Source organism: Myxocyprinus asiaticus, chromosome 34 (genome assembly GCF_019703515.2).
Source record: "Myxocyprinus asiaticus isolate MX2 ecotype Aquarium Trade chromosome 34, UBuf_Myxa_2, whole genome shotgun sequence".
Taxonomy (NCBI): domain Eukaryota; kingdom Metazoa; phylum Chordata; class Actinopteri; order Cypriniformes; family Catostomidae; genus Myxocyprinus; species Myxocyprinus asiaticus.
The window spans coordinates 1,552,294-1,579,367 of NC_059377.1; the positions used below are offsets into that span (position 1 = coordinate 1,552,294).

The 27,074-nt window shown below is 38.8% G+C and overlaps 1 protein-coding gene across 4 annotated transcripts in view; it reads right to left on the reverse strand.

The window, feature by feature from the left end:
- The window catches only part of LOC127425139 (F-box/LRR-repeat protein 19-like), a 162,348-nt gene that overhangs the window by 211 nt on the left and 135,063 nt on the right, over nt 1–27,074 (reverse strand). The window contains exons 11-12 of one of the 4 annotated variants that reach the window (XM_051670822.1): nt 22,683–22,840; nt 9,990–10,109 (exon numbers count right to left, since the gene is read on the reverse strand). The exons of 1 other annotated variant lie outside the window; for it this stretch is intronic. In XM_051670822.1, coding sequence (XP_051526782.1) covers nt 22,716–22,840 — 125 coding nt within the window. In that variant the 3' untranslated portion in view covers nt 9,990–10,109; nt 22,683–22,715. Of the gene's footprint in view, nt 1–5,986; nt 10,110–22,682; nt 22,841–27,074 lie in introns of those variants that run through there. 2 more of the 4 variants (XR_007894559.1, XM_051670821.1) reach the window with 2 other exon arrangements.

A 27,074-nucleotide genomic window follows, 5' to 3' on the forward strand; every position in this document is an offset into this window, starting at 1 on the left:
GGGATATAGTTTGGCCATTTGGTAAACTCAGACTTGGTCAGAATGTGGTTTATTTTTAGGCAAGGGTATGGGGTTTAGGGAATGCATTAACTATAATGTAAAAAAATCTCAATAACAAGCCCCAGCAGACATGTAATTTAAGTATTGTTCTGCTATTATTATTATTATTTTACAAAAGTCTACACATTACCATATAACCACATACAGTATGACAATTTTTATTTCAAGTGGTACTTAATTTGGACTTGACATTCCTTTCACTATTCCTAGTACTACATTAACACTTAAGTCACGACTATTAACTAATATGGAAACACACTTAACTAATCAGTAAGAAATTACAACCTGATGTCTGTGGTAGTTTACTATGAGCTAATCAATAATTACTGAATTGTATTTGCCTCATTGAGATATAATAACTAACTATGACTAAATTAAAATAACTACTAATTAATTACTCATCCCCATATTAACTCCTCCAAATACAGTGTCAAAATATGAAGAATGATATTTTTTTGTCAGAATGAAAATGCATCTTCAGAGAAGCATGAATCACTGTGCCTCTGTTTTCTTCAGGACTTAGCTGGATCATCATATTAATTGTAACATAAGAAGTGTCTGGTATCTGTATATGTGTCAATGACAAATAAGGATGTCAGAGATATTATACTGATACATCTTTTAAAAATCTAGTTTAAAGGTTTCAAACATATGAAGTCTAGTCGTAAAATGTGTTTGAATATGTAGAGTATCATAGAGTAGGTGTATTCCAGTCATTTTTATGTATTTTTGAATAACTTAAATCTAATTGAATATAATTATCTAAATCATAAAACTAGATGTCCATCAAGCCTCTAATCCAATCAGCATTCCCGATGCTGGGAGCTGAGGTGGTGGGTGGGGCTGAAGCGGGGAGAAGAATGCGGTTCCTCTGTCTTGATCCGAGCTGACACTGCTCCGCCCGAACACGATGAAAAAATATACGCAGTTAAAGTCGCACTGAAGTGCCTTTACAAGCGCTGTTCGATTCGCTGTTTTGACGTATTTCCTACTGAAACAGGAATTTGGGGCAGGACATGTCCAACTACTCGTCTCATTTTTAAAAATAGCCTATAGAGCTGTTTAGCCTGAGGTCAATTTTTAGGCGAACCCAAAAGTCTAAAGCCCCTTACACACATGCAGCCACTTTATTGCTTAATGCCTCTAGTCTCTGTACTGTGAAGTTGCTTAATGTTATTGGTGGACTGCAGGTCTGGCCATGTCTTTTGAAAATATAATAACAGATGAGGCATTTTTGCTAGTAAAACTACAATTTCATTTTAAATTGACAAGGAATCAGTTATCCTATCCTTAAAAGTTATCATTCTGCAGGGGAGAGGGTTTTTATATGAACTGCAGCAGTGCATATAGCGTCATATCAATAATAAGACGAACGAACTATCAATGTATGAATCAAACTCACTCATACTCCCGACAGTTTCTTTTCCATACATAATTTTTTTTATTATATCCATGTATGTAGTTACAGACGAATCATACAGGACCGTGAAATCACTCACAGAAACTTCTCTGTCTTGCCTGCACTCAACTCCATTACCTCAAAAGAGACAGAGGAAATGAGCTCCACTGAACACGATATGTCACTCCCATTGGTTGTCACTCCTGAAAGTCGCTCTTCGTTTGCATGCGTTCACACTGCCAGCGGCACACAGTGACAAAACAACCTAATCTCATTAATTTCTTTTGTTTTTTTTTTTAACCCAATTTGGAATGCCCAATTCCCAGTGCCTCATCTCATTCATTTTCAATGAGAGCTGGTGACTTCCAGCGACATGAGCGACAGCGACTATTGGTGACCGGATGTGGGCGTGTCCAGCGACACAACAAAGTTGAGAATGTTTAACTTTATGCAAATTAAGAGCGACTTTCGGGAGCAACAGCCAATACGAGAGAAGATGGTAGAGCTCACGTGATTTTTCTCTCTCAGCTCCTGCAGTGACGGAAAGATGGAGGAAAGGCTAATCCTAGCTGTTAGCAATTTACCAGTGTTATATGATATATCTCTGCCCATGTACAGGGACATATTTAAGAAAAATGATGCGTGGAAAGGTGTATCTGAGATTGCGGGGATTCCAAGTGGGTTTAAATTATCAAATAGCCTGTAAAATTAACTATCAAATCACTTGTTTTGAAAATGGGTTACATGTATGACAGCAAACGAAACCATATAAATGATCAGATATAGTGAATAAACGTACCATATTAATAACCTTACTAATATTTTAATAATAATATTAATTGTAAAGAAACAGTGCTGTTTAGAATCTCCATATACACCACTAGCGACCTAACTGCCAGCCACTGGCGACATGCAGTGACAAAGTAGCTGGCAGTGTGAACGCAGCTTTAAACTTATTTCAACTTTGCCGTGTCGCTCGCCACGCCCACATCTAGGCACCAGAGGTCGCTGTCGCTCGTGTCCCCGGAAGTCGCCAGCTCTCATTGACAATGAATGAGATGGGGTCGTTTTGTCACTAGAAGTCGCCTCATGCTCAACTACGTGATTTTGACCTGGTCCTGGTGAAAAAGTCAAGTGCGACTTTATTTCCAGAAAATACGGTAATTAAATACATAAATAAAAACTTATTTGCTGTGGCGTTGCAAGAACAAATCTACAAATTGGAAAATACACAAATTTGTTGGTTTTTCATTACCCAATTAGTGCTCGTCACCTGTGACCTTATTATAGAGCGTACTAATGTAAAGTTTTTTGCATAGCCGAATTTCAAAAATTATGAGTAAACACACTACTAAGACAGACAGAAAACATGGACAAGTTCTTGAAAAGGAAAACTATTGATGATGGTTATGTGGGATAGTGGTGTGCCGTGGGATTTTTTTAATCATAAAAAGTGAGCTGTGGCAGAAATAAAGGTTGGGAAACACTGGCTTAGGTTAGTAGAATGCAGCTGTGAGAATTTTAAAAGCATTATATCCTGCAATAGGTTTGACAAAAGATATTGTAAAGCAGTAAAGTGTTTATTATGCATTTTATGTTCAATTAATTTAATGTCATAGAAAGATGTTTTGAATGTTTTTACGTTTATATAACTGATTTATGTATCTGAATAAATTAAAATGTAGAATCAAATACTTGAGTATTCATTATTAACTGACATTATTAGTAATTCCTTCAGAAGGATGTTGTTACACTTCTGGCATTACTATGGGGTTACCATGATTTTCATTTTGAATACTGTGCCAAATGGTCAATAACTCCTTCAGAACATGTTGTAACATGAGTCATTACTAGTGGGTTAACATGATTTTCAAAGTAGTTATTAATTGAAACCTAACCCAAAAATATACAGAAACCGCATACTAATTCGTAATGGTTAAGTGAGATATCCAGAAAAACCATATATTTCTGTGAGGCAAGTTGGCTATAGTGATATTATACCAAGCAATGTAATTTAGAGGGGTTATTTCTTTAAATGTATTTCTGGTTAAAGAGCACTCAAAGGACACTGTCCTGCTACTGTAAAGATATGCTTCATTTTTGTCACTAAATAGAACAGAATAATATACATAAAGTGATTCCAGTGCTGGAATTGGTAACATCATAAAGACTTTCCCCACTCCCTGAAGAAGAAGAAGAAGAAAAAATAAATCACTATAGGCTACAATTTATATGGAATTTGGCTGATGATTAATTTTGGTCCAGTATTCCTCCTTGTCCCTCCAGTGATTACACCAAGTGCTGATCTAAGCTGTATATAAAAATAATAATTAACAAGGCCTGTTTATTGACAGTTAATTAATTCACAAGTTTACATGTTAACATAATCCATGAGTGAAATGGTAAACAGATTTGCTGTAGGCCTACATATAGACTCTAGCAAATGACTCAACTTGAGCTCTGAAAACCCCCTGGATTACATAATAAATGACAGTGGAAAAAGTTAATAGAAATAATGTAAACTTCAGTGGAGAGATGCTGAAAGAATTGACACAGGAGTGAGGTAACCTCCCGAACTTGCATTAAGAAGGCCATTTATTTAAAACGGCCCATTAGTAAATAGTTCTCTATAGGAGGCTTAATAACATTACTAGTTATTAATAGATAACCTCAATCATAAGTCTGCTATTACCTATTGAGTAGGTAAACAATCTTGTGTATTACTTAACAGTAGTGATTAAGATGTTAATGTAGTTCTAGTCATTTGTCCTGCATTAGTTCTTGATTAGTTTCACATTAATTATGAAACAGCATAGTTAGTGGTTCTCCAGGAGGTTTGGAAAAAAAAATTGTAGTTATTGATTAGCTAGTTGTGAACTACTGCATTCATCTCTGTGCAATTAATTACTAATTAGTTAATCACAGTTTCTTGTTAGATAATAGTTGTTAAAGTTGTGCTACTCATGAGTCACGTTACACCATGCGAGGTTCGGACGTGTGAACGGCAAGCTCTGCGCACTTTGCTAGTTTTGATACTTTTAATGATATAAACCGGTGAGATTTGAAACACCCTGATCCATAACTGTTCTAGGAAGACAACATGTCAAAGAATTCAAAATCCTCGGGCTCTGGAGACATTAAAAGACACTTACGTGCTCAAGCTGACGTCTCCCCCCGGAGGCCTTGGACCAGGGAGTCAATTTGGCCAGAGAGGTGAAAGAGATTTGGCATGAATTGCTGAATGTGTCAGCAATGCTGAAGAAGGCTGTTGCTGACTTGGAGGATCTTGCTGCAATATGTCGATCAATCACTGCCATGGAGACAAAATTCACTGAGATGATTACAAGAGTGGCAGATGTCGAGAAACAGATCGATTATCTGGAGTCATCGGAGAGGGAATTAGCTGCTACTCCGCTAGCGACCAAAGTAGACTTGGAGCGTGTCTGGGAAAAGTTGGAGGATATGGAAAATCGTAGTCGGCGGAACAACGTCCGAATTGTTGGAATTCCTGAGCGAGCATAGGGTCAGAATATGGTGGAATTTCTGGACGGGCTCTTTCCTAGTCTGCTCGACATAACCGGCCATAAGCTGGAAATAGAGTGAGCTCACAGAGTTCCGGCTCGGCAGTCCGCTGAGGAGACAGGCCCGATCTATTTTCTTTTTTTTCTCCCCAATTTGGAATGCCCAATTCCAAATGCGCTCTAAGTCCTCATGGCGGCGTACTGACTCGCCTCAATCCGGGTGGCGGAGGACGAATCTCAGTTGCCTCCATGTCTGAGACCGTCAACCCGCACATCTTATCATGTGGTTTGTTGAGCGCGTTACCGTGGAGACATAGCACGTGTGGTGGCTTCATGCTATCCTCCGTGGCATCCACGCACACTCACCACACACCCCAATGAGAGCGAACCACATTATACATGAGGAGGTAACTCCATGTGACTCTACCCTCCCTAGCAATCGGGCCAATTTGGTTGCTTAAGAGACCTGGCTGGAGTCACTCAGCATGCCCTAGATTCGAACTCGTGACTCCAGGGGTGGTAGTCAGCGTCAATACTCGCTGAGCTACCCAGGACCCCCTTTGCCTCGGCACTTTTAATATTCCCTTCCAACTCCATGAGTTCTCGTGCTTTGGATTTTTTGATGAATGAGGCATACTGTATGATCTGGCCCCTAGTGCACAGAGGATACTGAGGACCAGTTGGTCTCCATATAAACATTGATTTCAGCCTTTAACATCTGTTGGAAATCAGGATTTTGCAAAAGGGATACATTAAAGCTCCAACTATATGTGGCAACACCTCTAAACTCACCAGGGTGTGATCTCAGACTAAGATGTTTCCAAATGAGCAATCCAAAACAGATTAAATGAGGGACTTAATTTAAACTCCTGAAAATCATATAATATAAAAATCATAATATAAACTCCTGAATATATATATATATATATATATATTCAGTCCTTAAGCCATTTTGCCACAACTTTGGCGGTATGCTTATAGTCACTGTCCATTTGGAAGACCCATTTGCGACTGAGCTTTAACTTCCTGGCTGATGTCTTGAGATGTTGCTTCAGTATATCCACATAATTTTCCTTCCCCTTGATGCCATCTATTTTGTGAAGTGCACCAGTCCCTCCTGCAGCAGTCCCTCACCCTTTTTCCTCCAAACATAACGATGGTCATAATGGTCAAACTGTTCAATTTTTGTTTCATTAGACCAGAGGACATTTGTCCAAAAAGTAAGATCTTTGTCCCCATGTGCACTTGCAAACTGTAGTCTGGCTATTTTATGGCAGTTTTGGAGCAGTGGCTTCTTCCTTGCTGAGCAGCCTTTCAGGTTATATCGAAATAGGACTCGTTTTACTGTGGATATAGATACTTGTCTACCTGTTTCCTCCAGCATCTTCACAAGGTCCTTTGCTGTTGTTCTGGGATTGATTTGCACTTTTTGCACCAAACTACATTCATCTCTAGGAGACAGAATGCATCTCCTTCCTGATGGCTGCATGGTCCCATGGTGTTTATACTTGCGTACTACTGTTTGTACAGATGAACATGGTACCTTCAGGCATTTGGAAATTGCTCCCAAGGATGAACAAGACTTGTTGAGGCCCACAATTCATTTTTCTGAGGTCTTGGCTGAGTTCTTTTGATTTTCCCATGATGTCAAGCAAAGAGGCACTGAGTTTGAAGGTAGGCCTTAAAATACATCCACAGGTACACCTCAAATTCAGAAACCACCTCCTGCCAGAAGCTAATTGGCAAATTGTCTAAAGGCTTGACATCATTTTCTGGAATTTTCCAAGCTGCTTAAAGGCAGTTAAATTAGTGTATGTAAACTTCTGATCCACTGAAATTGTGATCTAGTCAATTAAAAGTGAAACATCTGTCTGTGAACAATTGTTGGAAAAATTACTCGTGTCATGCACAAAATAGTTGTCCTAAACGACTTGCCAAAACTATAGTTTGCTAATATTAAATCTGTGGAGCGATTAAAAAATTTGTTTTAATGACTTCAGCCTAAGTGTATGTAAATTTCTGACTTCAAAAGTATCCCTGAAATATAACCAGGTGAATCAGATTCATTTCTCCCTGCCCAGGTACAGCTAAAATGCAACAACATGAAGCTGTTAGTGCCCTATTATATTGTACATTTTAAATTGCAATTGCGAAACTTAATTAAAAAAGTTTGAGGTGTAGCAGGTTATTGGGGTCACTTCTTAGGGTGGCAGTGCTCAGTATCTCATCAAAATTCATGTTTTCCCTTTGTTCTAAACTATTGCACTGTCAACTATTTCAGTGTGCATGCCTCATATTGAGGAAAGAAAAGCAGAGCAAATAAAAACAAACCCCATTGTCTTTATTTATTTAGACATTTTACAGTAGTCACTCGTATAGTAGCTGCCTTGAGTTTTTCTTTTCTCATTGTTTTATCTATCTTTCTCACTCAATGCAATGGAAGAAACATAAAAAATAACAATAGAAAAAATAAAAACAAATAAAAAATACCCAAAATAGAAAATTTTGGCAAGATATTTTAAGAATATGATTCCAGCCCTGTACATTTTTCCAGGGTGAAATTCAGTTTGGTTCAGACATGGCATTTCAGTAGAGTGGGCTATGAACCTGCACAAAACATATTTGGATAAAGAAGAACCAATTTTAACACCTATTAAAAACATGACTTTCCTAATTGCTTCATTCAGAGTCCACAAAAACTACAAACAGATGTTGAACAACTCAGTGTTTGATGTATATCTACAAACTGCACACAAATAATTTCAAATGGACATAAACATCTTTTGAATGCAAACTGCATTGGACATGATATCATGAAAAATTTGTAAAACAACATATTCACTGTCTAAATATGATGTCACCAACTCTTCTGATTTTGCTGTTGCAATGACATAGTAATCAATTTTAAAAGGTCACTTTTAAAGGATTCTGTTTGTCAAGTTAAAATATTTAAGCAGTTTCTTTCATTTCTAAATGTACTCCCATTCAACAATTTTAACTGCCATGTATGGACCAAATACTGAATATAAATGTGCAAGGAATCCAGTCAGTGCAAGGTGCTGACATGCAACATATACAGGAAGTTAGAGGTTGCAGAGCTCACCAAGAGATTGAAAACAAGTTGTTTTAGGCAGTGCCCCATTCAATCATACGACAAAGGAAAAGGAAGTTAAAATCAAAATGATGGCAACATCACCAATTAATTAATTGATCACAACCACATGGAAATGTCTTGCCTGGAAGAGTTGTGTAGTCCACAACACGTGTATCCATAATGAAGCATCTTATTAGTGTAATACTTTTTGAGGCCTGTTAAAGCCTACCCTTTTCAAATGTTCAAAGATATATGTTAAAAACCATTATGGCAGGTGACAAGGTACTCAGAAGAACTGCAGGAATGGATATGCAGAATCTGAGCAACGAAATTATGTTTTGATCATTTCTTTTTCAAGTTAGTCTTTTGTAAGTGAGCGGCTGTAATAATACTGAACAGAGTTTGAAACACCGAAAATTAATTGATGATAGATGTACTCAAAAACAAGCGGTACGCAGGCTATTCCACAAGGTGTTGTTAACCAACAAAGCTTTCTTTTCCCTTACCTGGTTTTTGATTGCTTTTGAGAGGAAAGGTGTTTGGACCCTTCTGGGTTTAAATGTGAGCAGCTTTTCGAGGATATCACTCAAACGTGATCGCGAGTCAAACGAGAGTCACTTATGTGTGACTTGGACAACAGGAGGTCCCTCAGCACTTACTAAACTCATGTCACAGATGCAGCTGAGCATAATGCACATTCGCAGGAAACAACGGCCACTCAGTGCAGCTGGTTACTAAGTTCAAGGCTTACAGATGCATGCCATTGGCTGTGTGCTCTTAAGTGATTGGGTTTAGTAAGCACACTGATCAGTGATTTCAAGCAGAGCAGCAGGAAGCAGAAATAAACAGCAGAAATGGAAAGTAAAGGGCACCGGTGTAAATGGCACATGGGGAGCGACAGCACCAGCGGCACAAATTCAGATGAATCTCTAAATAGATCTCCAATAGATCCAACAGATCAATCCAAAGAGATCAGCTGCAGGATATGTGACACAGACAGAGGCCATCAAGAACCCAATGCTAAAAAGATACATTAACACTGTTCACAACCTGCACGCACACATCCCCAAACCGATCTCACACATTAACAAGTTTCATAAGATGAAACCTATTAAGAAATGTACAGGTCACATTTGACCCCAAAATCAAAAGAAACAATATTTATGAAACAAAATGAAGCCTGTTTTAGCATAATTAGTACAGCACTGTGACATTACTTTCATTAAAATTAAACACATTTCCAATTAAATTACTATACCATAATGCAAAAAAAGATATCATGGTAATATTTGCTGTACTTCCTTAAAAACAATTACAGTATTTTTTTACATTAATACAGTAAAGAATGACTGTATTACAGTTCAGAGAAACACCATTAAGAATTATGGGAATTACAAAAAGCCCAAAAGTGAAAATTCCACATGCATTTGGGGAATAAGAATTATCCCCAAAAATCTGAATGTTTCTACAAAAGGGCATCATTTTCTGTATGCAAAATATATTGTAAATTCGTTTTTCTTTTGATTTTGCTGTGAAATGTTACCTGGACATGTTCTTTGTGAGATTCACCCAAATTCACAAATATAACTCTGTGTTGGAGACCTCTCCACAGTAAGATACATTCGGATTCATCTTGCAACCTGGGATAGAGCCAGTATTCCCAACAGGACACTGAGCTGTGCTGGGGGCGTGACTGTGGGAACTGTGCACATGAGTGGATAATTTAAAGCAAACTACACATTTGTATTACTGATACAGAATATCTACATGGGTTTGATTTGTCCACTCACAAATGGTGGATTCAGAAACACAAGCAGTGAAGTGTCCTCTCTTTCTCTAGAAAGTCTGTTACTGTAGTGTGTTGGCAGCAGGATTCTTCAGCTGTTCTTCAGCAGGACTCTGTCTTCAGGGGAGGGAAAGCAGTGCAGCTGGCAGACGTCCGGCGCGAGCAGGCCACATGAGCGCAGGTCCACACTCAGGAGCGAGGCACAGCGGCGAAGGAGTGGCAGACACTGCTCGGTCACCTTCACACAGCCTGAAACACACACACGCAATTCAGCTGCACCGTCCTCTCTGGACAAAAGCAGACTGCACAGCACTGGATGTTGCACTAGTAAGGTTAACATGACTATTAAATGAACAGGCAATGTTACGCTGACACACATGATGTATTTAATAGGGATGCACTGATATGGAATTTCTAGGCCGTTACAGATAACCAGTCATTCACATCTCATTGTGGCTGGTACCGATAACCAATATTTTAAATATATATATCTTTAACCTGGAACTGCTAGCTAATTCATTAAAAGCTTCTCTTTGAAAAATAGGTGTCATTTAAAAGCTTGGAATTTGAGTTTGGACTGCTTTTTAAGGTTTGGCAGATGTAACATAAACCAGAAATGATTTTGTATTTGCTGATTTGAATTAGAAATAAATGATAATACACTTGCATAAATTGTATGGTGCCCATTTACAGTGCATTCAGAAAGTATTCAGACCCCTTCATTTTTTCCACATTTTATGTTGCATCCTTATGCTAAAATGCTTGAAATTATTTTTTTTCTCACCTACACTACCGTTCAAAAGTTTAGGGTCACTTACTCATTCTTTATTATAATTTTTTATTTATAATTTAGAATAATAGTAAAGTCGTCAAAACTATGGAATAACATAAATGGAACTATGGGAATTATGTTGTGACTAAACAAAATCCAAAATAAATCAAAACTGTGTTATATTTTAGCATCTTCAAAGTAGTCACCCTTTGCCTAGAATTTGCAGACATGTACTCTTGACATTTTCTCAACCAACTTCTTGAGCTTTTTAAACAGTATTGAAGGAGTTCCCATCTATGTTGGGCACTTATTGGCTGCTTTTCTTTATTATTTGGTCCAAGTCATCCATTTCAAAAACTTGTAATTAATTATTTTAATTTGAAAATTTTTTAGTTTTGTAATTAAATTAATATGTTGGCACAATTATATTTTTGTCTACAAAACTAATTTCAAACATTTAAGCATATGCCTTCAGATCAAAAGATTTTTAAGATCATGAGAAACATTTCGGTCAAGTGACCCCAAACATTTGAACGGCAGTGTAAATCTACACTCCATACCCCATAATGACAAAGCAAAAACCAGATTTGATAACTTTGCAAATGTATTAAAAAGAAAAAACTGAAATATTACATTGACGTAAGTAACTCAGTACTTAGTTGAAGCACCTTTGGCAGCGATTACAGCCTCAAGTCTTTTTGGGTATGACGCAACAAGCTTTGCACACCTGGATTTGGGAATTTTCTGCCATTCTTCTCTGCAGATCCTCTCAAGCTTCGTCAGGTTGAATGGGGACTGTCGGTGGACAGCAATTTTCAGGTCTCTCCAGAGATGTCCTGCCTCTGATCTCTGCAGGCAGTTCCTTTGACCTCATGGCGTGGTTTTTGCTCTGATATACATTTTCAGTTGTGAGTCCTTATATAGACAGGTGTGTGCCTTTCCAAATCATGTCCAATCAATTGAATTTGCCACAGATGGACTCCAGTCAAAGTGTAGAAACAAAGATGATCCAGAGAAATGGGATGCACCTGAGCTAAATTTCAAGTGTCAATGTGATATTTAAATTTTTTCTTTTTAATAAATTTGCAAAGTTATGAAAAATCTGGTTTTTGCTGTCATTATGGGGTATGGAGAGTAGACTGATGTGAAACAAAATTATAATTTAAAGCATTTTAGCATAAGGCTGCAACATAACAAAATGTGAAAAAATGAAGGGGTCTGAATACTTTCTGAATGCACTGTATATGAGTGTTTATGGTAATCCTGATGACTCACAGAGAGAGAATAATGAACTTATAACAGATGTAATACTGCATTAAACCAAAATGAGGCAATAAACAGCATGTAACGAACATTAAACAAAACACAATACAAACCCTAATCTCTGTTACAGCGCTCATCTGTGACATTTCCATAATGGGAATAGGTAACATCATACAGATCGAATAACGTTAGAAAAGACTTAACTCCTAAAATACAACAAGCACATTCGTTTCACTCACAAACTAGTGTTTTTAGCCATCTCGAGTCACTCTGTGAGAATTATTTCAAGATCTATGCACAGTGACTACGTTTACATAGATACCTGAAAGCGGGTTATTGCGAGAAAGTAGCATTCCGGTTTACATGCAGTCTTTAAGCGGCATACTCTTTACTCCCGTATACATGCAGCTCAGTCAGTAAGCAGCTTTCTCCACAGCAATGTAATTTCCCCGTGACACTTGTGTAAATAACAAACATGGTATCCGAGGAAGATTTCACTATTTTATTCTCTGTTGCTTCACTTTATTTCTAGATATTCCAGAGTTGTTGCTGTGTTTGTTTCCTTACCTTTCTATTGCGACCTGCAGTGGAATTGCACTTCAATAGTAGAATTTCCCTTTACATAAAACTCTGGGATTCCCTCAATGTACGAGGGCATTTACGCGAACGTGAGAGACCATCGATATTTTACAGAGGTGTTTATAAACAGTGTTGGGTAACATTACTTTTAAAAGTAACTCGTTAGAATATTGCGTTACTCCTTAAAAAAGTAACATAATTAAAAAGTTACATTACTTAGTGTTGTTACTTTTGCGTTACTTTATTCTCACAGCCACTCTGTCTTCTGCTATGCTATGTATTCCATACAAAAAAGCCATGTATTCCATACAAGAGACATTACAGGTCATGCTAGCTACTGTAAAACACTCATGTCAAAACAACATAGTAAACAAACAGATATTTAGAAAGTACAGGTGCATCTCAATAAATTAGAATGTTGTGGAAAAGTTCATTTATTTCAGTAATTCAACTCAAATTGTGAAACTCGTGTATTAAATAAATTCAATGCGCACAGACTGAAGTAGTTTAAGTCTTTGGTTCTTTTAATTGTGATGATTTTGGCTCACATTTAACAAAAACCCACCAATTCACTATCTCAAAAAATTAGAATATGGTGACATGCCAATCAGCTAATCAACTCAAAACACCTGCAAAGGTTTCCTGAGCCTTCAAAATGGTCTCTCAGTTTGGTTCACTAGGCTACACAATCATGGGGAAGACTGCTGATCTGACAGTTGTCCAGAAGACAATCATTGACACCCTTCACAAGGAGGGTAAGCCACAAACATTCATTGCCAAAGAAGCTGGCTGTTCACAGAGTGCTGTATTCAAGCATGTTAACAGAAAGTTGAGTGGAAGGAAAAAGTGTGGAAGAAAAAGATGCACAACCAACCGAGAGAACCGCAGCCTTATGAGGATTGTCCAGCAAAATCGATTCAAGAATTTGGGTGAACTTCACAAGGAATGGACTGAGGCTGGGGTCAAGGTATCAAGAGCCACCACACACAGACATGTCAAGGAATTTGGCTACAGTTGTCGTATTCCTCTTGTTAAGCCACTCCTGAACCACAGACAACGTCAGAGGCGTCTTACCTGGGCTAAGGAGAGGAACTGGACTGTTGCCCAGTGGTCCAAAGTCCTCTTTTCAGATGAGAGCAAGTTTTGTATTTCATTTGGAAACCAAGGTCCTAGAGTCTGGAGGAAGGGTGGAGAAGCTCATAGCCCAAGTTGCTTGAAGTCCAGTGTTAAGTTTCCACAGTCTGTGATGATTTGGGGTGCAATGTCATCTGCTGGTGTTGGTCCATTGTGTTTTTTTAAAACCAAAGTCACTGCACCCGTTTACCAAGTAATTTTGGAGCACTTCATGCTTCCTTCTGCTGACCAGCTTTTTAAAGATGCTGATTTCATTTTTCAGCAGGATTTGGCACCTGCCCACACTGCCAAAAGCACCAAAAGTTGGTTAAATGACCATGGTGTTGGTGTGCTTGACTGGCCAGCAAACTCACCAGACCTGAACCCCATAGAGAATCTATGGGGTATTGTCAAGAGGAAAATGAGAAACAAGAGACCAAAAAATGCAGATGAGCTGAAGGCCACTGTCAAAGAAACCTGGGCTTCCATACCACCTCAGCAGTGCCACAAACTGATCACCTCCATGCCACGCCGAATTGAGGCAGTAATTAAAGCAAAAGGAGCCCCTACCAAGTATTGAGTACATATACAGTAAATGAACATACTTTCCAGAAGGCCAACAATTCACTAAAAATGTTTTTTTTATTGGTCTTATGATGTATTCTAATTTTTTGAGATGGTGAATTGGTGGGTTTTTGTTAAATGTGAGCCAAAATCATCACAATTAAAAGAACCAAAGACTTAAACTACTTCAGTCTGTGTGCAATGAATTTATTTAATACACGAGTTTCACAATTTGAGTTGAATTACTGAAATAAATGAACTTTTCCATGACATTCTAATTTATTGAGATGCACCTGTAGGTCTTCACATCATATTTATAATAAAGAATCAATAACATGAATATGCATGATTTGTTTTTCCATCAACATGTCAGCCAATATGAATAATGAAGAATAACCACTGTCTTACCTAAAGCAGCAAAGTCCAACACTTGAACCTGCATCATATCTGTCATCATGTGCTGTACCCATCGACAATGCCAGAGTTAACTTAAGATGTTTTTAAAAAGTCAAGATAAAATTAAGTGGGGAATGCCAGCCTAACATGTTCAAGGAATAAGTCTGATGAATAAATGAATATTTTTCACTTAAGTCATTTCAGCGCATTATTGTTTTGAGTTGATCCACAGTATGTACAGACGCGACAAATTCAAAGGCACATTTTGATACAACTTGAATGGAAACATTTCAAATGCTAAATGTCATAAAACCAAAATGTCATAAAAATGGTTGTTTCATGAATCAAACACCTTGTTTATTATAAAACAAAAATGTAGAATGCTTTTAGAAACTAAGACATTTTCTTTGCATACACAGTCAATGTAGAATGTTGCTTAAGAGTCACTGATCCAGAGTCAGCTTTTCTCATCCCATTCTCCCAGTTATGGGGAGCTGTAACACGGAGCAGTTTGGCTACATAAGTCAGTGAATTGAGTGAGTATTTCACCCTGTGTAACATGTCGTGGCAAGTGGAAGACTAGTCTTATAATCCCTCTGCCTAAACGTGTTGACTGATCTTTTTTAATGCAGTGTGTATTAACACATGAATCAATCGCGTTTCACTCAACCAAATGTTGCTGACCTCATATCACGCTAAAAACACGAAATGTGCATGCGCGTTAGCGAGTTGAAATGACAGGCGATGTCTGTATCTAAAAGGTGATTGGCTCTTTTACCTGCAAGCCGGGACTTCCTTTCTACATCCATTTACTGTGTGGTGCTAGAGCTTCTTGGTTTCACGTTCCAATTTCTCCCATTCATTTAAATAGAAGTGACTCGTCTCAGCTAAATAGTCTCTGGCCTCACACTCTATAGAAATACAATGCCAATCATGCACTACGTCTCCTCCCCAAAGTTTGCACACTTTTACTCCTGATTTCTCGCAATACAGGGACAGTAGAGGTGTACAAAAGTGAAGTGTTACTTTATTTAAAAAGTAACTCCGATATTATGGTTTAAAATAAAAAATATTATGTTACTTGTTACTCGAAAAAAGTAATCTGATTACACACGTTATTTTTATCACGTTACCCCAACCCTGTTTATAAATGGGTATAGTTTATAGTGTATGTGCTTTTCCCACTGTACTCCCAAAAATATTCTGTTGAGTTCTTGTTGGGGTCCATCCTATGACGTTTGTTCTCCGGTCTTCCATGCACATGCGCACTCCTCAGAAACCTGTTAGAACGCCGCTTATGTATTTACATGGCCACATAAGCAGCTTTCTCCGGGAGAAACCTAGGTTAAACTGCTTTCTTTTAATCCCTAAAACACCTTAGGGAAACTGGTGTTCTCGTTTACATGATGTTTCAGAATGCCACTTTCTGCAAAAATCCTGGAATAAACAGTGTTTTAAGTGCATGTAAACGTGGTCAGTGTTAGGTTGTGTTTGGGCTTATTTTATGTGCAATGCTGTGCTGTAAGTAACAATGTGCTATTCCACACATTCAGTTTACATTTCATGAAGTAATACGCAAAAATGATTGCCCCCAAGTAATGTTTTCCTTTATTGCCTCATGAAACAAACAGAATATGGGAAATGGCATGTCGTTACTTACAGCAGATGATCCTAATTAAAACCAGCCCCAAAACAATGTAACAATGGGCAGAGATGTTAAAATAATCCTCACAGAGTGACATGACCTTGGCTCTCACTCACACAGACACGTTGTGCATGCACATGCGTACTGTCTCTTGCGGCAGCACGAGTCTCTGCCTGAAGGAAAGAAGCCACAGGCAGTCAGATATTCTCAGCCCAGGCAAATAAACCATAAATTATCTGCAAAAATATCTGCTGTAATTCCATTATAGGCGCAATAATAATATTTGGATTTTCCTGGTTATCAGCCAATAATATATCGGCCGCTGATATATTGTGCTTGCCTAGTTTTTAATACTTTGAGAGGGAAAATTTTTTTCTCATGATTGTTTACAAAAGGATCATGGTATTGCTGCATTGCATATTTTCATATCACAAGAGCGCAACAGTCAGTCTACGGAAGTAAAAATTCAATTGGTCCCACTTTATATTAGGTGTCTTTAACTACTTTGTACTAACATTAAAGGAATAGTTCACCCAAAAATGAAAATTTGCTTACAAGTTACTCACCCTCAGGCCATCCAAGATGTATCTGAGTTTCTTTCTTCATCAAAACAGAATTTAAGACTTTTAGGATTTCATTTCAGGCCTCCTTTAAAATACAAAAAATACAATGTATTTATTGTGTAACTACATGTTGTTCCGCAAAATTCTTAAAAGATTCACATTTGCTGCTACTGTGGTTGAGGTGTGGGAAGGTTTAGGGGTTAGGGTTTAGGGGTTAGTGTAAGGATTGGGTTATGTTTAGGGTTAGAGGTAAGGTACTACAAATGTAATTAAATGCAGGTTCTTTAAATGTAAGAATGATGCATCAACATGTATGTACATATTAAGAACATTGTATCAAATGCTTAAGTACATAGTAATTAAAGACACATACTATAAAGTGGGTCCATCCAATTCATTTTCTCCATAGACTACTTGATATTTAGCCATAACTTATAAACCTTAAAAAGACAAACCTATCGTTTGCTCAGAGGTTGTTTATTGATGATGGTATATGCATCCTGAACCATCACTTTCCATTATTGTGAGAAAAGGCCTCAGATGGAACAATGTGACCTTTTTATGTTGATGTTTGCTTATCTGCTTTGTACAGTTGTGCTCAAAAGTTTGCATACCCTGGCAGAAATTGTGAAATTTTGTGAAAATGTGACTGATCATGCAAAAAATGTTTTTTAAGGATAGCGATCATATGAAGCCATTTATTATCTCATAGTTTTTTGGCTCCTTTTTAAATCATAATGATAACAGAAATCACCCAAATGGCCCTGATCAAAAGTTTACATACCCTTGAATGTTTGGCCTTGTTACAGACACACAAGGTGACACACACAGGTTTAAATGGCAATTAAAGATTAATTTCCCACACCTGTGGCTTTTTAAATTGCAATTAGTGTCTGTGTATAAATAGTCAATGACTTTGTTAGCTCTTATGTGGATGCACTGAGCATTCTAGATACTGAGCCATGGGGAGCAGAAAAGAACTGTCAAAAGACCTGCGTAACAAGGTAATGGAACTTTATAAAGATGGAAAAGGATATAAAAAGATATCCAAAGCCTTGAAAATGCCAGTCAGTACTGTTCAATCACTTATTAAGAAGTGGAAAATTCAGGGATTTCTTGATACCTAGCCAAGGTCAGGTAGACCAAGAAAGATTTCAGCCACAACTGCCAGAAGAATTGTTCAGGATACAAAGAAAAACCCACAGGTAACCTCAGGAGAAATACAGGCTGCTCTGGAAAAAGACGGTGTGGACGTTTCAAGGAGAACACTACAACGATACTTGAACAAAAATGAGCTGCATGGTCGAGTTGCCAGAAAGAAGCCTTTACTGTGACAATGCCACAAAAAAGCCCGGTTACAATATGCCCGACAACACCTTGACACGCCTCACAGCTTCTGGCACACTGTAATTTGGAGTGACGAGACCAAAATAGAGATTTATGGTCACAACCATAAGCGCTATGTTTGGAGAGGGGTCAACAAGTATTGTGCTCCTTGAAACAACCACACCGTCTTTTTCCAGAGCAGCCTGTATTTCTCCTGAGGTTACCTGTGGGTTTTTCTTTGTATCCCGAACAATTCTTCTGGCAGTTGTGGCTGAAATCTTTCTTGGTCTACCTGACCTTGGCTTGGTATCAAGAGATCCCCAAATTTTCCACTTTTTAATAAGTGATTGAACAGTATTGACTGCCATTTTCAAGGCTTTGGATATCTTTTTATATCCTTTTCCATCTTTATAAAGTTCCATTACCTTGTTACGCAGGTCTTTTGACAGTTCTTTTCTGCTCCCCATGCCTCAGTATCTAGCCTGATCAGTGCATTGTTGGGCCTCATGTATTCAGATAGAAGACAAAGGCAGGCCTAATACAAGTCGTAAAACCTAACTCAGCCCCCACACATTCCATGTCGTAAATTTTACTGATAAAAATCGCGCCAAAATCAAACAAAGGGAGTCCAAATCAGACTACAAATCCATGAAGCCTTGCTCACTAAAGGATCGAACTCTCAACTCCTATTGGATGAGGCACACAACAGAACGTCCCTCAAACATGACATCATCAGGAGTTGAAATACCTCTGAAACGTTTCGTGAGTTGCTTCCAGCGACTTTGTTCACCGAATATAGACGTAGTTTTTTTTGCTGCTCTCCAGTGCAACCTCGTGGCACAAGGAAGTAATGTCCGACTTGAAACTGTAGCCATACAATCTCCATCTCGCTGGACGAGTTGAGATTACTCTGTGTTCAACCGAACACTCTAACGGATCCGAAGGAGACCGCCGAGCAATTCGCATCTTCATCCGTTTGCCTACAGAAGTGAAGAGATTAAAGATTTCTCTTCACTCTTCAATCAAGTCGACATTTCTGAGTTCTCCGCCAGCCCGCCGAGAATCAACAGCCGTACCGCCCGCCGACAGAGCGAGGAAACGGCCTCCCGTCATCACACGAGCCTCAAGGAACCGGGTCAAAGTTAAAAGACGGAGGAAAACACATTCTACCTGTGTCCTCATGTGATTCAAGTAAGAGGTTTACGTCTGGGCAGAGATAGAATATTATAGTGTGTTATTCTTGTGTTTCAAGGTTTTTGCTTGTACAGTTTACGGACCGCCATGTCCGCTCATTATTAATACTCAGGGTATTAATTATCACGAATTTGTTTTGCTGTATTGTGGTCCAACCAAATTGGATTGTTGTGCAATTTCGCCATCGCGGGTGAGACAGCAACTGAGTTCATCCACTAAATAGTCAAAGTACGCGGGACTGTTTACGAGCCGTCCACCGCGTCTCTCAGCGATGGACTAAACAGCTGCTTTCTCTCCCACGATCGCAAAATCAGCTTTAGGGCTGTCACTTCTCTCTCTCGTACTAACCACACACACACACACACACACACGCACGCATGCACGCAGGCACGCAACCCCTCACAAACATTCTGGCACACATTTTGGCTCGTAGATAGCTTAAATGCTAAAGCCCAGCTTTGTCCCTAAGCTATCGTACAAGCGGATATACACAGTAACTGGTAGACGCCATCTCCGCCCCCATTCGCGGTCATATTCCCTGGCCGGAAGTCTCGCGTGACATTCTCTCCACGACATTCTGTCACACACACACTGTCACACACACACACCCTATGTGTTACAGAATTATTTTTTATTTCCATATCTAATCATATCACTGTTTAGTTTGTAGTTGTATGTCAGAAGTTTATTGACTGCATTGTATTAATTATTAATTGATATTACTGCATAAATAAACCTTGTTTATATTACAAAGAGAATTGTTTTGGTTTGTTTTGCATACGCCTGTGTCATGCTGACGGGATGTCAGTGCTCGGATTCAAACCTTCATTCATTGTTTTTTTTCCCCGAAAATCGATATTCTTCGGATGTCGATTATCCTAAGAAAACAATCTAATATTGAGACTGTTTTACTATTCGGTTATTAGTCCCTGATTCCAGGGTGGTGCTCCGTCAATGTTAATCCTTGTTAATATTCTATTGATTTTTGATAATTGATAATTATCTTTGATGATTGAATTTGAATGATCAATAAGCTAGTGTTAATTTTAATTAATGTTTCATCGATGTTAACAATTAATGATTATCTTTGATAATTGTTGATTTAAAGGATTTTAAAAACCTAACATTGATTCTCATCAATGTTCTATTGATTTTAATAATTAATAATTATCTTTGATAATTATTAATTATTGCTAATAACCAAACTTGCTCCTAAATGTAGCACACTACATTTACTGGAGTCCCATATGAGGTTTTAATGAGTTAGATTCAATTGATTAATTTAAATATTAATTAATAACTACAGAAATAATTATTAATTATTTCTGATAGTAACACTGATCTAAACAACCAGTAAAGCCCTACAGCATCCATGTGAGAGCTAACAAACTCATTGACTATTTATACACAATACACAGACAATAACTGCAATTTAAAAAGCCACAGGTGTGGGAAATTAACCTTTAATTGCCATTTAAACCTGTGTGTGTCCCCTTATGTGTCTGTAACAAGGCCAAACATTCAAGGGTATGTAAACTTTTGATCAGGGCCATTTGGGTGATTTCTGTTATCATTATGATTTAAAAAGGAGCCAAACAACTATGTGATAATAAATGGCTTCATATGATCACTATCCTTAAATAGTGTATGCAAACTTTTGAGCACAACTGTATGTTTTCGGCATTGTCTTGAGCACAAAATGTACTTGATAAGAATGTACTTCTGTAAGCGAGAGGACACAACCCCATATATGGAGGATTGAGAAAGTTTGAGGTAAAGGGTGTAACCAGCCTTGTGTAACAAGAACCATATAAACCTCTTGCTTGCTTTTAATAAATCGAAGAACTGCTTGTGACATTCTGTGTCCATGTATTTCTTCCCACTGGTGAATTAATCTCCTGATCGAAGAGTGACTGCGAGGAAGGCAGAATAAAGCATCTGAATCGAATTCCACTAACAGTCCTGGTGTCAGAAAGTGGGGTATCTCCCCCCATTTATCTGCCTGTTTGTGAGATATCTATTAAACATTGTTATAGAACGATTCCAGTTAAACTCCTTGTATCTCTACGATGGTCAGGATCCATCTGTGACCAACTGCGGGTGTGTCACTAGTTGTAGAATGATAAATTCACAAAATTCGCGGTCAGATCTCACGAGAGGTGAGGATCTTTGTTTGTTGAAGACTGTTAAAAAAGCCAGTCCTGTGGATGAAGTGTGGCGGATTCCACTAACAGTCAGTAGGAGTTTCACTGCCGCATTCACTCTTCGCGATAGGAATGAACTTTGATAAAATCAGAGAATTGTTCATACCAAAAACCAAAACAATAGACATTTTTGTTGTTTGAACAAAATGGGAAAAACGATAAGTAGACCAATACGAGGCGAAACGCCTGTACATTGGATGTTTAGAAATAACAAATGTTTTGGAACCGAACCGTTTGTCAGTAACCTGGCCGGATTGTCAGAGGGAAAAACACAATTAGATCCGTTTCCACGAGAGGGGTCATTCAGAAAGATAGATTTAGACAATGGCAATTCAATGGTGAACAAAGGATGGGGTGACCCAGAATGGGATTATAAATATATGAAAAATCATTTGAGGTGACCAAGAAAGAATTAATTGACGAAGTCCCCGAATTGGCTAGCACTCACAATCTACCAGAAATAAAAATGGAAGAAGCAGCAAAATCCATGAAATTAAGGTCACAAGAAAAAGGGAAAGATGGTAAGATAATGTTAAAACGAACACTAGATTTTAAATGGGCTAACCCACAGATGTTCAAACATATGACAGAATTTCTAAATCAAATTATCAGATCTTTTGCCAGATTTGTTCAAAATGCACGCTTTTGTAATCATACCAGACTCTCCATTTTGTTTACTGGGCCTAGATCTATTGCATAAAATTGGTGCACAAATAGTTTTTGACAATGCTTCTCTTCAACTCGTGTTTCCTGCTGTGTATTCAGTCACCGTGCCTACAGGAGGTGTGGGGGAGAAAGTGAGCGGACAGCAACTGCTGGAGGCTGATGAAGCAACAATTAACCCCAGACTATGGGCTCAGCACAAAGACGAAGCTGGCTTTATAGATGTGAAACCATATACAGCTAAATTAGCTGTAACCACTCCAGTATACTGTAAGCAATATCCACTGTCAATTGAAAAGGAAGAAGGTATTAGGCCAATCACTGAACAATTGATTCTGTTTTCTAATACCAACACACTCTCCATACAATACTCCAATAAATCCTGTGAGAAAGGCTAATGGAACTTGGAGACTGACACAAGAATGATTTAATTGGACCACTTTCTCCAATAATCCCAGATGTACAAACAATTATTAATTCAATAACATCAACACATGGTCATTTTACTGTAATTGATTTATGTTCTGCCTTTTTCAATACCTGTTTCGCCTGTGACCCAGCCATCGTTCGCATTCACCTACGGGGGCCAACAATATACATGGATGAGATTGCCACTAGGGTACAGAGATTCGCCGGCTGTCTTCTCAGCTCTTGTGCACTGTACATTACAGGATGTGAAACTGCCACCTGAAACATGCCTGTTGCAGTATGCCGACAACATCCTGGTTACTGCTGAAACATCAGAGGATTGCAGAAAAGCATCAATTATTAATTGAAGCTACAGTGGGTCAAACAAAATGTTGAATACCTTGGACATGTGCTAACAAAGGGGACTGTACACGTTTGCAGATCAAATCAAGACAATTCAACACTGAACAATGATGATGCAATCCGATGCACTATGGAAATGGACTTGGCATTTAAACATCTTAAGTAATGCCTTGGGAAACCACCAGCACTGGGTCTTCCAGACTACAGCAAGCCTTTCCATCTGTACATGCACGTGGCTGGGGGGACTGCTGCTGCAATCCTTGCCCAGGAACACGGGGGTTCTTAGGTTGCAAAGGGCTTCCCTGGTTGTCTGCGAGCAGTGGCTGCAACAGTGATGATGGTACAGGATGCAGAACGAGTTGTGCTTTCACATCCTCTGACTGTGCACGACTCACCAGGTAGGTGCTATTATGCACAATATTTCAACACAACACATGACTGCACAAAGACGGTCTGGTTATGAAGCTATTTTAACATCTATTGCTAATTTGACTCTAAAACTAACCAGTTTGGTCCATGGACCAACAATCCATCTGCATAATTTGTTGGTTCAGGGCACTTTTGAACATGACTCACATGATTGTACGGAGAGAATACAGGTTTCCACTGCATGCAGACTGGATGTTTCTGCATCCACTCTGCAAGAGGGGAGACATTGGTATGTAGATGGCTCATGCTATAAACCAAATGACAATGTGTACTGGTGTGGTTACGCAATTACAGAGCTACCAAATTAAATTATTGAAGCACACTCGTTACCATACAAATCAGCGCAAGCCGCTGAACTAGTAGTGCTAACGAGAACCTGTCAATTGGCAAAAGGCCAATGCATAAATATATATATAGATTCAAAGTATGCATTTGGGGTAGTGCATGATTTTGCAAAATTATGGGAAGAAATTATAAAACTTTGGATGGAAAACCAGTATCACATCACAATGTGGTAGCTGATTTGATTAAAACAGCACAGCTGCCTTCCAAATTAGCAGTTATCAAAGTGGCAGGCCATGCCACTGGTGACTCAGAAGAAGCAAAGGGCAACAGGCTTGCAGATGAAGTAGCAAAGTGGGCAGCAAAAGAAGTAATTCATAGCCCACACATAGGTGAATGGGATACCAAAGTGGGCATCGTACCAGTGATGCATTCCACTTTGACTAGTGATCTAGACATAAAAATCTTGCAAGCAAACCCAACAGCACACGACTTAGAGCATTGGGCAGCCAATGAAGTATCAGATGATAGGGGACTGCTAAAAGACAAAACAAAAACGATTAGCACTACTAACATCAGCAATAGTGCTGTTGTGCAGACATTATCATGGCATATCACACATTTCAAAAGAAAAGGTGATACAGACGATCAATGAATTGCACTGCATTGCAAATGAGAGAAAAACAGTATCTTTAATTCTAGACACGTGCTTAGTGATTGCACAAAATAACAACAACAAGACTGTCTCCATTTGAAATACTAATGGGAAGGCCTTTCCCGACCCCTTGGGTCAAAGGCCGTGCATGCTCTTTGTCCACGGGTGATTTGAAGGTGGAAGTAGCTGATTATGTGGATTCCCTTGTCAAAACATTGAATAGCATAAATGGTGATGTTTCTCTTTCTCTCCCTATGCCCACAAAAAAGCACACTCACCCATTTGTTCCAAACCAGCAGGTCCTAGTGAAGTGTCTGAAACCAACGAAGCTCGGTGAGCACAAGTATCTGGGTCCAACAACGGTTCTGGCGGTAACCAGGACGGGGGTACTGACAGATCTGCAACCACAGTGGATACACGCAAGCAGCGTGAAGCCTGCACCTGGGGAGAGCCTGACTATTTCAAAAGCAAACGGTGAAAATACTGGAGGAGCTGAACACGCAGCGTAGTTGTTATGTATGCATGCATATGCTGCATAGTGCATCTACACCAGCGGTAAAAGTAACCCCATAACACCTACTAAACAAGGAACATGAGTGATAGGACACCGATATTGGCAATGTGGTCATAATTTGTGCACTGCTCTGCCGGAATTGTGGACAGGTAGATGTGCCATGGTAGAATTAAGTGACCACACCATGGTGGTCTGAGCTATTGAGAAAACAACAAACAGAAGAAGTAGTAGTCTAAGTAAAACCAATACCACACCGAGAGAACACAGATTATGGACAGGAACAGAGAAATTCTTTGGAGCACTGTTCCAACAAGTGGGTGTTGCAGTAATACAGTAAGAAGTTTAAATGACTAGATATGAACTGATATCATTAATAAATTTGACAAAAACAACGATTGACGCAGTACGCCAGGAACTAAAAGGCCTAAGATTAACAGTACTACAAAATAGACTGGTCCTTGTCCAGTTAACAGCTGCCAGTGGAGGAGTATGTGTTATCGTGGGAACAAGTTGCTGTACTTTCATTCCAGAAAACGATGAAGAGGACATGCCATAGAAATGGGCCTGAAAAACATGACGAAGATAGCAGCGGACTTGACAGTGAGAGAAACTGTAGATGATGTCATCGACTTATTGACGGTTAAATGGTTGAAACATTTTTTTTTTGAATGCTTTAATAGCAATAGGAGTAATTTTACTTGTTATAGCATTACTGATTTGTTGTGTGATTCCATGTGCTAAAGCATTGGCCAATAGGACCATTGATAATGCTTTGAATGCTAATTACGCTCTGATAAACCTTGAAGATGCTGATAGAAATGGTTAAGGGACACATTGGGAGGAATATGATGGTAATGAGTAAAAGAAAGAATGTAAGGTAAACAGGATGTGATTTTTGAATAGCCATTTGAGGCACTTGTCTCTTCAAGACAAAAGTGGGCAATATGAGAAATAGGCCTCAGATGGAACAATGTGACCTTTTTATGCTGATGCTTGCTTATCTGCTTTGTAGTCTTGAGCACAAAATGTACTTGATAAGAATGTACTTCTGTAAGTGAGAGGAAACAACCCCATATATGGAGGATTGAGAAAGTTCGAGGTAAAGGGTGTAGCCAGCCTTGTGTGACAAGAACCATATAAAACCCTTTTCTTGCTTTTAATAAACTGAAGAACTGCTTGTGACATTCTGTGTCCATGTATTTCTTCCCACCGGTGAATTAATCTCCTGATCGAAGAGTGACTGCGAGGAAGGCAGAATAGAGCATCCGAATCGTATTTTACTAACAATTATTTAAATTTCATTAAAAAAAATTAAAAAATAATAATGTTCAGTATCGGAATTCCTGGTAAAGAACTACACTACCCATGAATCCTAAAGAGAAAGATCCACCAATGGATGATGCTGGCCATTACTTTGAATCAGAATAATTTATTCAGCTTTACAAAAAAATCATGAAATAAACATAAATAACCAACACTCCTGGAAACATAATACAAAATCTGATGGAAAAAAAAAATCTGACTTCTAAACAACTTAGTCCCCCACATCAATTTTTAGGAAAACTATTTTGCTTGTTTATTAGGTGCTACTAGCTACAAATCAAAAAGGGAAATGGAAAATGCACATAGCAGTCACGCTCGGGTCTCCAGAGGTTAAAGATGCATACTTTCATGTAGAAATAGCCCCTCGCCCCATGCCTTTCTTGAGATTTGCCTTCGAGGGTGCAGCGTTTCAATTCAAGGTCCTTCCCTTTAAGAGGGAGTGCATTTGTGCCTGATGTTGGCTCTGGAGCATCGTGTTCTCCGCTGGAGCGGGAAACATCTCCTGTCTATAGATGCAATGCATGTCCCCGTTCACCTGAACTGTGGGGAAGACTTGCTCTCACGTCAGGTAGTCAGACCAGGGGAATGGAGACTTTATTCTCAGACAGTTCAGAGGATTTGGTCAATTGAGGCTGCTTAGGATGCCGTGTAAAAGGCTTGGTCTTCAAGCACAGACTTTCTCACTGCATTGTTTGCACTCACTTACAATTTGCAAGGCAAACAGTGCCCAGTGGATCTCAAATCTCAATCTACCAGGAGCATGGCTTGGGTGAAAGGGGTGTCTCTAGAAGACATCTGTATGGCAGCAGGCTGGGCTTCTCCTAACACTTTTGCCTGGTTCTATAACCTGAACGTTTCCTCCCTCTACACTCAGATTCTGTCTCTGCAAACGTTACATGGCAAATGTTACTTGTCATTGTGGGTTCATACACACAGTGTTAATGACACACATTGACAA